Below are 12,137 nucleotides of genomic sequence, written 5' to 3' on the forward strand. Positions count from 1 at the left end.
AGTGCGAGCCCCCGCGCCAGTGTACTTGTTGTGGCTGTGGTGCGCTCGGGATGCAACGCCCAGGGTGTCTCCGGGGATCACCGGGATCGTTGCCTCACGTCCCCAGGTACCAGAAGCCTCGTCGTCCGGCTCCCCTGCAGTGCAAGCTGGATGGCGCCTTTTTAGGTGCACCCACGCGCCCGCTGCCGCGCGCCGTCTCGGGTCCTCACCAGTGGCGCCGCGACACCGGGTGCATCAGGGGCGCTCTCAGGCGTCTCTCTCACGGGGCCGGCATTCCTGTCATTGTTGGCAACCCGAGCCCGTTATATTATCCGGACGGGTCGGGAACAGGAAAGGCTCGCCACCATCCAGAACTCGCCCCCACAGCAACTAATTTCCTGCAGTCGGGGCGGCAGCGTTTACATGGCGCTCAGGGTGCCCCCCGGGGCTCAGCAGGATCCTCGGACAGTGTCACCGGGAGGCTGGCTCCAACAGCTCGGGTCCTCCGGTTTCAAACGCTGGGCGCCGCCATTTTAGGTGGGCCCTGGCGCCAGCCGTCGCGTGTCATCCCGGGCAATAGCACGGCAACTTTCAGAGGCACCGGAGGTGTCCGCGGGAGTCCCTCACTGGATCATGAGGTATTTTGCGGTCGTTTTTGCGGCGTTGGTCATCAGTGTTGCGGGCAGCCGACCGGAGCACTAGGGAAGTGCGTCCGCCATCTTGGCTGGCTCGGCCATGCCCCCCTAACATGCTTCCTTTCTGGGAATATATTGTCTGAAAACCAAGCGGGCGTTGAACAGGGCCAGAGACTCAACCACAGATATATCTTTCCCTTGAACATAGATCTCATACAAACGATCTACTAAATGGTCAAGAACAGTCCGAATCTTTAAGAGACGGTCACATTCAGGATGATCTTGTGGCAATGCTGCAGCATTAGCTACAAAATGCAGCATCTTCTGCAGAAGGGAATACTGATCTTGTCTCATGGTTGCTGGAAATATCGCAGTTGCCATCAAGGAACTAGTAGACGAATATGAAGACGGTGATCGCTGTCTTATCAATCCCCTCAACCAAGTTAAACCCCAGTACTGGTTTATCTTGTGGAGATTTGTGGGATCCACCAGGTAGCACTAGAGCGTGCCTTAAGTGTGCTCCTGTTGTCCCTCAAAAGCTGTTCTCATACAAATTAGTCTGCTCAACAATATCATCCAAAAACACATTAGCAATAATCCCCTGCCAGAATCTTCTACTTGATCCTCAGCCTCAGATGCAGTCAGTCTCAGAGCCATGTTCAGAAGCTCTGATATGCTGAAAGCCCCCCAGTTGCCTAAATAGTAGCTTTCCGTTAAATTGGGTGCAAATCGGTGCTAACACCTGTGGGGAGAGGGGGCGTAAAACGGGCAAAGCATGCTTCCTCGAATTGGGGAGCGCCTATTGCCCAAAAGGTCGCTTCCCCTTAAAAAAAAAAATGGTGCCAGGTTCCTGGCGTCTAATGGCTTTCCCTCCTGGCCCCCACGCCTCTGGATAGAACAACCAAAACATGTTAATTCCCAACAATGGAGTGAACCTTGCTCAAAGGATTGCTCCCACCACCAAAATAGTGCATCCCTAGTGTCTAGTGGTGGATTCCTGCTGCGTGAACACGGTCCCTTCCACGATCACGCTGCAGAAATGCTCTTTAGGGAAAGACAGAGAAAAAGGAAAATCTCTTTCCTTTTCCCCCGGTGTGTCTCTGCCCTCCCGCTCCTTCCTATAAATGAGGACTTACTGAAAACAGGCACTCCTCCATGGACGGGCTTGAAGCAAATGGCGGCTGTTGATGAAGTTGCAGTGCCGTGTGTGTGCTGATGTCATCAGATCGCATGGGTAGGGACTGGGGGTGACAGTGGGGGCGCTTCCGCTGCCATCCCTGGTGTAGTCATATGGCGGGGAGCTTACAAAAGGAGCACCTGCACTTCCCTTGGGCAAATACTAGGGTGTGCAGGAGCTGTCCTCCGCACCACGGCTCCAGCACCTCCTTAGCACCAAAGTTTTAATATATAGCAACGCGATTGATGAACATGTTGCCGCAATCATCATTAGTAAATTCAGTGGATAGTTTTGTATGACCCATTCTTTACCTTGGTTCGGAAGGGTGTGGGAAACTATTTCCCCACATCCTGAAGTGTATTGGGCATTACACACCAGACACCATGTTCTGCAGAATTAATGTCTTATGGTTACACCATGCCTCTCCAGCATTCACCTTGACTCGATCAGTCCGCATACTCGGTCATCTTCTGCATTACTCCAAAAGTATATACAGGCTAGTAAGGTGCATATTCGTTGACATAGCTGATTTAAGCTAGCTTGAGGTGATCTTTGAGATTATGGACCCAAACCTAGGCAGACTTTCCTACTCCTTTCTAATCCCACACTGCACAATTCACTATTCACAAGTAAGCGGTGACCTCTCTAGTGTTTTGCTTATATGTTCTTAATGGCGATAATTAGATAAACGGTAGCATGCAATAATTATGCTTGCTCATTAGTTAGGTTTGCATTTCACACTACAGTGGTGATATGACCAAAATGAGCCGAAATTACTTTTCGAATGCCATGTCAAACTGGTGACAGTCCTGTTGAAAACTGGATCATTGTGAATCTAAATTTACTCTCAAAGTTCATCTGTGATTAAACAGTGACACCACATGTGACGTTAGATTCAGTGTGAATAGAGGTAACACCCAGCATTTGTTAGTATCATTGACCGTTCAGAGTTAATTTGATTAGATATGCTCTCCATCATTATGCACCCAAAGAGTTTTGCTTGTGCAGTGTGTTACTTTTTGACACACACAAATTAAATTGTGGTGCAAACATTTTGATCGTAGATCTTTTTTTCATTTTTACATATGCAGAAACATTTCTCAATTGCTTTTTGTCTAATAAATTTAGGTGGCAGTAGAGCGGTGCTTAGTTTGTGTTGATGTCTCTCCGGTGGTGCACCCCAGCACTTTTTTTTGGGGCACTAGGGCTTATCTTTCACCAGAATTTGGCCAAGAGCAAGAATGAAAGACAGGCAAGAGACAAAGTATGAGGAACACAAAGGAATGCTGTGACAAAGGAGGAAAGCAGGGCTTAAAAAGAACCTTCAAAAGTGAGATACAGGGCCAGATGTAGGTAGCCCAATACCGGTCGGTAACGGACGAAATTGCAGAATTTCGGCCGTTACCGACCAGTATTAGGCATCTGAGATGTAGGGGCCTAATTTAAGAATTTGGTAATTTACCGAATCGTTAATTTAAGGAATCGGTAAATAACCGAAATCTTAAATACCGATTCGGTAAATTACCAAATCCGTAATGTAGGGAGCACTCAAGTGAGTGCATTTGTCATTTAAGGATTCGTTTTTTACCACCAACTACAAGTTGGTGGTAAATATCAAAAACCTGTGAAAAAGCAAATTTGTGCTTTTCCAAAAGTGCCATGTGGCAGACCTACATGCCCTTAGGGCATGTATGTGTGCCACATGTGCACCCATGCACTATTCAGGGGTGCAACAGGGTGTCAATGTGACACCCTGCCACCCTTGTAAGTCTTCCCCCTATTACCAATTTGGTATTTACTGAATCGGTAATTCCCATTCATTCCTATGGGCCTCCAGGCCCATAGGAATGAATGGGGAATACTGAATCGGGGAATACCGAATCTGTAAATACCGAATCGGTATTTACCCAATTTTACAGATTCGGTAAAAATTACCGAATCAATCCCTACATACCATTTACCGATTCTAAAATACCGAATCTGTAAAATTCGGTATTTTAGAATCGGTAAATAGTATTTACCTACATATGGCACACAGCCCCTACATTCGGCTGCAGGAGGCTTGTCAGAGAAACATTTGGTCCCTACAGTTATTTATTTTACATATTAAACCATGCAGAAAAGTCAGCCACCAACTTTGAAAAGATAGTTAATGGTACAGCGTGAGTGCTCCATTAATTTGTTCAGTGGGAGCGGCAATATTTGCAATAGTTTGATAGTATGCCTTGTGATCTACTTCAAGTGCTTGGTTAGCCAAGATGCCTGAGGTAGCACACGCATCATCAGGGATAGTTTAAGAGCAAGAGAGGTTTTGCCACCTTCTACTAATACAAGAGCTCAAGGCACCAAGTGCAGGCATTAGATTAATGTTGGTCATTTTGCAGTGTGACACTTTGTGTGTCTGTGTGTGGTCAAAGATTCTCATCCCTCTCGTGTAAATCTTCTCCCAAGTTAACGCCAGGTCAGTGTATGTGAATATACTCTGGAAGCTCAATAATTTAACTGCACTTGCCCTACGCAGCCCTTTTGTGAAATGGAAGATGCCACTTTGCCCACAAATGGCTTCATGTCAGTGCTTGTGACATGAAGCCATAACTTCATCAGAATTGACTGGGCTGATGACTGGTGGCTGACTCTACCTCAACTGTGAAACGGCTTAGAGAACATATGTGCTGGAGATTGTTGGAGAAACCTCTCCCCCATGAGATGTGTTTTCCTTGTTACTGGCTTTATCCAAGGAACCTGGGTAGATAAATGTGTGATGTTCTTTGCTTCAGTCTAGCAGACGGGCTTATATGAACGTGAAATGCTCGCTTTACGGCATGTTTACTATTGTGTCAGACAGCCTATGATGCATATATTATTTATTAATAACTTCGGCAACTGCAATCACGGTTTCTGAAAGATTTTATCTTCACATATTGCGAAATGCCAGGCATTATTCTGCCCGTATACATTTGCATTTATTCACGCTACTCTTGATGTAATTTTTGTGATTCTGAGTCACTGTTTATCTTTATTTACAAAACAAGAACGTACATTCAAAGTATGTCTTTTATGTTTATGAATTGGTAACACTCCATGTTTCTTTAAATAGACCCTAAACAAGAATTTGCCTAACCCGTGAACAAGGAGTGGGTGAAAAACGAAATGCGTTGGGTTTTTCTTGGTTGTTCGTGTTGAATAAACATACTCTCTGCTGCAAAACGAGTGGAGACTCTGAGTTATTTGCCTGGGGAAATCATTCTGGGTAAATACATCAGTTGTTGTTGGAGATATGAGGTTCGCTACCTCGCCGATCACTCCTCACTAAAAGAGGCCGGAGCTTTATGACGTACTTGGCTGGATATATATCAACAACAACTGATGTGTATATATATATATGTGTGTATATATATATATATATATATGTATGTATATATAGCCCATCCCACTTTCATCTTAAAGTGCTGCAAGAGAAATTGCCAAGCAAACTCACCTCACTTGCTGCCTTTTGCTTGTCTAAGTTTCTCATGGTTTTAGCGTTTTGGAGCACACCTACCTGTGTGTGATGGGTTTTGGGTATGTAGGCCACATGTGGTCTCAACTCCAACTGCAGGGGTAACTAGATTCACTTCCTGCCCAGTCCAGAAAAACACATGCATTGACAACCGGGCCAATACACTGTTTATCCCTTTCAGTTTCAGAAAGTTCAGGATCATTCCAGAAAAGGGAGATAATTTGATAAGCTGTACCATCAAAAGGCTTAAGTCAAATAAGAACGTAAAGCAGTTCTAGGAAAGCGGAAGAGAAAAGGTATAAAACACTACTTGTGTGTGTTGCTTTTCTGATCCCAGGTGGTATTCTGGTTTTTGCAGAGTGTCAGTTAAATAAAGGAGAGATGCATGAACCCTACAACTCTTGTCTTACCAAAAAAAACAGCCAACTCTAATCCTTTTTCTTGAAGCACAAGCTTTTGTGCGGCATTTACCTAGGTAAAAATAGGTATAGAATTCGGACCATCCTGTTTGAAATGCAGCCTAAGCCTTCAGCACTAAGTTTGCTTGGGGACAGGTTCCCGCATTAGCTGTGTATTTAAAACCTATAGTACATTGTTCTTATGAGGCTCATTTATCCAATTTCAGATTTATCACATGTACTCAGATTGTGTTTTGAAATTTCTCTCCCACTTCAGATTCCAAAGAGATCGACCGGAGACGCGCAAGAGTCCGCAACAGTGAAGGAGGGGACGTACCACAGAAATATTTTGTTGTCACAAACAACCAGCTCCTGCGTGTAAAATATCTCCTTATTTATTCACAGAAGCAACATAGACGAAAGTGAGTATTGTACATTAATTGCCCTTCTAAGGTAGAATAAGCATTTGCAATGCAATAGGTCTCGCAGTTGTGAGAGTTTGAGCTATTGGCATTTTAAATGGCAATGCCTTTTATTTACGTGTTGGTTTTTAAAACATAAATAAAAGGCATTGTCATTTACAATTCCAATAGCCTAATTTCTCGCAAATGCAAGACCTATTGCATTGCAAATGCTTGATTATTATTGCTGCGCCTGAGACCTGCCAGGACCCGCCCCACTTGAAGACTTGATTTACCCTAGGTAAAGGTACAACTTGGAAGTAGCTGGGAATGCGTTTACTACTATTCCATTTGCGTAGTTACCTCTGAGTAGAAGTGTGATAAGTTACAAAGTTCTTTGTCACTAACTTGTGGTATTTTTTGCATAAATTACCAAAACATGCAAAGAGGAAAGTTGAGCATTTGTATGAAATGAGAAAAGGTGCAAGAAGACCAGGACTTTTGCAAGCATATTGTATGGTAGTGTAATTGGTCATGAGCCACTCCTGAGGAAAAGCTAAGGAAGGGATGTACACAAGAGTATGAAATACAGGTATATTACTGGCGCTGTTGGAGTTCTCATTAGAAAGATCTTAGGATGGTACTGCAAAATTTAAATCTACGCACGGTAAAACGCTAAGCAAGGCATGCACTTGCAAACAAAACACCTGTGGGTTACCAGCACCCTCTAAGAAACATAAGAGCAAGCAATATATGAGTGTGTAGGCCAGTGCTTCATTTGTGAAAGAGAGTGTCAGGACCTGAAACTCTGCTCAAAAGCCCGTGGCTGGTGCAATGAGACATGGGCGCGAGGAATACCAAGGCTAGTAGTTTTAAAGCCACCTCATCCCTCTTTAATCCACTACGACACTCCCTCCCCTTTATCTCACTCCTTGAGGTTCATGCATTTTCATTTTGTGACTATTTTGCCGTCTTCCGCCATCTTTCTGACCTGTGTAATAGGTACATAAATGATGTGGAAAATTAAGTATGGGTTCCCCAAGAATAGGTGCCCCCACTGGCAACCACCAGCTCAAATTAGGCCCTGGTGTAGGCAGAGGAACTGCAAACTACAGGTAGACCAACAGTCATAAACTTCATAAGACTGCGCTAAGTTGATAAAGAAACTTGCATGCACCCCTACCTCCTGAGGCAGATTGGTTGACATTTTAGGTGTCGTAAGCAATTCCACCTGCGCCAAACCAATGAGGGTATGTTGGGTGACTCTCCAGGAGTGGTGGGGTGGTTCCAGTGCTTTAAATGGACTGAGTTTCTTACACTTTTTAATTTTGAGAGGGAGAGTACCTGCACCTCTCAAGAGTGACATAATACTTTTAGTTGGAGAGTACTGGCACTTCTCAGAAGCAAGCAGATACTTTGGTACAGGGTCCCAGCACTTCTGTTTTTCCATTTCAAGCACTGGGTGGTTCAAAAGGCCAGGTTACATGTTCAAGCAGTCTGCCAAATGGCACAGAATTCAGTTTTTCGTGATTTTAGTGACACTATGGCAACAGGATATTGTAACCCATATAACAGCTAACAGAAACATGGTGCCCTAAATATCATACAAAAATACCCCCGACTGTGGTTAATAATAGAAAACATGCACCGATTGTGACACGATTTATTAAAAGGATATTTATGACAGGATATTTGGATGAGGCAATATTTGTGCTAATGATATTCTGACACCTAACCCTTAGAGAGCGTATCCAGGCCTCTTGACAATTAACCCACGCTCTCCTGTTTGCAGGCCACTTTGCGTAGAGTTTGCAATTTGGAAATCTGAAGAGTGTACGTTTTGCTGGAGGCGCAGCGCGCCAGGTGTGTTGGCAGACTTTATCTCAAGCTTTATGCAGGGAACTCTTACAGTCCTGGCTCGCCTCAAGATCTCCCTTGACACAGACACTCGTGACTGCGCGCGCCTGGTGTGCTCTGGTGCCGGAGGCGCCTCATTAAAGCAGAGCACTGTGAGGGAGAGAGAGGAGGCCGCACCGTGTGTGTTTGTTTATCAAGCTTAACATGTATTCTCCATCAGCTTATCCGCTCGGCTATATTTAGAAATAAGGTGAAGAGACTGCAGCTGAAAAGGCTGCATTCAGGCATGTTTACCCTTTTATCATGTAAAACACTCCGGATAAGAACGAGTGTGAAAGGGAAGAACAAAGGCAGGGGAATGACAAACGGAGGAGTGTGTAGAGGAGAAGAAAGAAAGGAAGAAAGAAAAGAAAAGGTGGGAAAGGGGAGAATGGGCAAAGGAAAGGAAGGTGGAAAGGGCCCTGGATTTCGATCGTGGAAGAAGAGAAGAACCAGAAACACAAAGGTATGAAGAAATATTGGACGGAAGGAATAGCTTGTGAATAGAAACCGAATTAAATGAAGGGAGGGAAGGCGGTATGATAAATGCAAGCAGGAGAGTGAGGGAGGGAGGTGGCCCAGGCACCACAATAAAAGTGGCCCTATTACTGAATCACATACCTAAAAAGTTCCCCTTTTTAGGTTTCGACCTGGGCGTTGCAACTGCGTAGCAGTTGCTCCGCCCACGGCGAAATCTCATGATCCTACATATGGGGCTTTGGTTCCGCCTCTGTCACCCATTGGCTAGCTCCATAAATGGAGGCTAGCCATTGGGAGACAGAGGCTGTCAATCGCGCTTTCCCCTGAAAACTCGATTCGGGGGCGTTTCTCTGACTTTTTTTAAGTCCCTCCCCTTTGTCCTGGGCCGCGCTGTCATTGGCTGCCGGCCTGGGACACCCCCGTGACGTCATTCCCCGGGCCGCGCTGTGATTGGCTGGCCGGCCCGGGACCTGACTTGTTCTCGTTCTCCTCTCACTCCGTTACTCTCTACCTAATCCCCAATGACCCATCCACCATCCCCTAAAACACAGTCCCGCTTGGGCCTTCTGGCAGGCCCTTTCCCTTCTCTATTCCCCCAGTGCACACCGTACCCCACTGCCTACTTCTATAGCACATCTGCGCTATGCCTTTTACACAGCGCGGCATTTTGTTTACTGCGCTGTGTATTAAATGGCGCAACTTCGATTAGATGTGAGAATGTTTCTCGTCGCATTTCATCATTCTTTCCTATGTTAAGGAAATGGTCATGAAACACTATGAAATATGTCTGGGGTTTTAATTCACATTAGTCTCCACATTTTAGCATTAATGCGACCAGTTCTCAGATTTAAAATATCCACCCACTCTGCTGATCCTCTGACTTTGCTAACAAGTAACCGTTGTAACAATAAAGTAACACAACGTGAGGGTGCCCCCCTGCAAGAGATGATAAAAGGGCCCCCACACTCACATTAGTACTAGTAGGCGCTGAGAGGCTTCCGCCATTATAGGTTAGCCCCACCCCACCACTGGGGCCTTTGTTACGCTCGCGCGATGTAGCACGCACAGTGCGTTCCTTGGAGGTCATAGATCTGTCGCGTAGCAACTGCTTTGTGACGTGTTGGCGTACCCCGTGACGTGTTGTGAGTAGTCTCTGCGGGCTCCGGTTCAGTCCGAGATGATGCCTCAGCGCGAGGGCAGGTTCCTGATGTCGGAGGGCTCTTCGCCTGCAGAGTGGATCCCTGCAGTATGCGGTCAGCATGCGTTTGGGCTGTTGGAACTCTGTGTGGTGCTTGGATGGGCGTTGGTTAATCTGGGGAGTCTGTTCGTTAAAGAAACTAGCACAATCCATAGTAGGACAAGCAGTAGCCTATGCCTCTTTCTGCAGTACCACTGTAAGTGAAGCGCCAGATGGATAGGGGCATGCTCTTGTCTATTTGAACAGTAGGGGGGCAGTAGTCCTTTTTATACTGTTTGCAGCGCAGGTCTGTATGGAAATGTAGTGTAATATGTCAAGGCAATGTTGATACAGACTGGAAATACTCCTTTTATATACTGGGGAAATTTAGAAGCCGTCATGGAAATGATGCTAAACTTACTGATGAGTATGGCAGTAATGGCCTTAGATTTTGGAATATTATCATTGATGTGTAAATAGTTATTTTCTTTACTTTGCAGTTATATTGTAAAGCAGCAGAGTGGCCGCTGGCATAGCAATGCAGTATTACAAACGGGGATAATGTTGATACCACTATCATACAAGTGTTATGGCAGGATTAGAATCACCCGAAACTCACCCTGGTGGGAGCTGATCCCCGAGTGCAACATCCTGCACCAACCTTCTTCTCACTGGACTATCACACACCCTTGTTGGACTACAAGTCCCAGGGTGCAATATGTGCCTTCCCGCCACCGCAGCTGAGGGGGAGGCGCCCTCCATCGCGCTCAAAATTGCTGCCGCACCCAAGCGGCGCGAGACACACGCTCACGGGCTGGGCTGGGCCCGGCCCGGTCTCTTGGTTCTTGGATCCGGTTATCAAACTGATTTCAAAATTTGTTGTACAACAAGGGGAAGGCTGATTATTTTTGTATTTCACCTCTACTTGGAATGGCAGCTAAATTGAAATCAATGGGGGGGAAGCAGTCACTTAAAAAACATCGCTAAATTCTACACTCGATTGCTTCCTCCTACGGGACGCCAAGGCCATTGATACGGAGATTCAGGTTGCAGAGCGACGTTTGTCAGTAGAAAGGGTTTCAGCTGGCCCTACTGTTGAGGCTACTGTTCAAGTTCTCCCATCAAGTGACTCCAGCCAGACAAATCATGTACTTATTAGAAGTCCATCTGTCTCGTGCCCCGTGCAGTGCCCTTCCTCTTTACTCACGGCAACTCCTGTGCATGAAATCCCAGTCAAAAAGAAAACAAGCATTTTCAATGCAATGGTTTCGCCTTTGGAAAAGTTAAAGCTAATGGCAATGTAAATGACAATGCCATCTATTTTGCTATTCTCAAAACAAACACATAAATTCAAATTTTGACATTTACAATGCCAATAGCTCTAACTTTTCCAAAGGCGAAACCATTGCATTGAAAATGCTTGTTTGAAAATTGGAGCAGTTTTTAACTTGTAAAGACACGATGAGTAAAGGGATGGGAGATTGCATGGATTGGAGCTTGATGCAGGCAATGTTTGTTTTAATATCAGGGGCATCAACAGTAAAAACCGGTCTTGCAGATCATAAAACAGGGCCACAAACAGCCCAAAATCCTGCCCACACACAGACCTTTCAGACTAGGACACGGTCTCGGTTGTCACAAGAGTCCGTGATAAGACAAACTAAAGGTCCCGAGCGCCTAACAGGTGGTCTGTGCAGCTATTCATGGCACAAGAGAGCGCAGGGATAGAAACAGAATGGAAACAAGGAAAGCGGACAGTACCCGAACATGGAAGAACACAAAATATGTAGTCATAAATTCTGAACAGGAAGGCAAAACTGAGAGAAGATCAGATGGAACGAGGCAAGAGGGTTGAAGAAGGTTTGCTCTTTATTCACACTTTATTTTCTCCGCATCCCTGACCGGATCCAAGAGAGACGATCGTCCCAACAGAGGAGCAGGGAGTTTGTTTCATAACTTGCCACAACAACATGCTGCCCCGGGGCTTGACTCTCTGCTTGGCAGCAGTAGCATTGCCTGGGAGCCGCGCCAAGCCCTGAGTGCCACCAGACCTGGCAGCTAGAAAAAACAAGGGGGACCCTAAAGGTGGCTTTGGACCAAGGGTATAATTCAATTAGGAAAAAACAATGGTCCAGAGCAATTTCAGAGATATGATGAAATGATAAACAGACCATAATAGGCTGCTATATATTTGTCCAAGTCCAGCCGGACATGGAGTTTCTTTATATACAACAATCATAGAATTTGTAACATCTCAATACAGGAACAATATTTCAGAAATGACGGGCACAATCCTGTGCTTTACTCGGGACAGAGAGCAAAGTGAAAAGTTAAAGGATAGCTTTGTAGGAGAGACGAAAGGATTTTTCAGGCAAAGGAGAAGTGAGCAAACTGGGCACTTTTAAATCAGTGTTACAAGTGTATACCAGAGTAGTACACACAGAACTTGATACAAAAATAATTACACTGTATGGCTACTTAAAAGGTCGACGTTT

At 45.4% G+C, this 12,137-nt stretch overlaps 1 protein-coding gene across 2 annotated transcripts in view; it reads left to right on the top strand.

Moving 5' to 3' along the window:
- PARP16 (poly(ADP-ribose) polymerase family member 16) overlaps nt 1-12,137 on the top strand; it is a 207,690-nt gene that overhangs the window by 176,213 nt on the left and 19,340 nt on the right. For both annotated transcript variants that reach the window (XM_078683072.1, XM_078683071.1), the window contains exon 6: nt 5,966-6,110. In XM_078683072.1, coding sequence (XP_078539198.1) covers nt 5,966-6,110 — 145 coding nt within the window. The remainder of the gene's footprint in view (nt 1-5,965; nt 6,111-12,137) is intronic.

The sequence above is a fragment of the Lissotriton helveticus genome, chromosome 3_1 (assembly GCF_964261635.1).
Source record: "Lissotriton helveticus chromosome 3_1, aLisHel1.1, whole genome shotgun sequence".
In the NCBI taxonomy this organism is placed as follows: domain Eukaryota; kingdom Metazoa; phylum Chordata; class Amphibia; order Caudata; family Salamandridae; genus Lissotriton; species Lissotriton helveticus.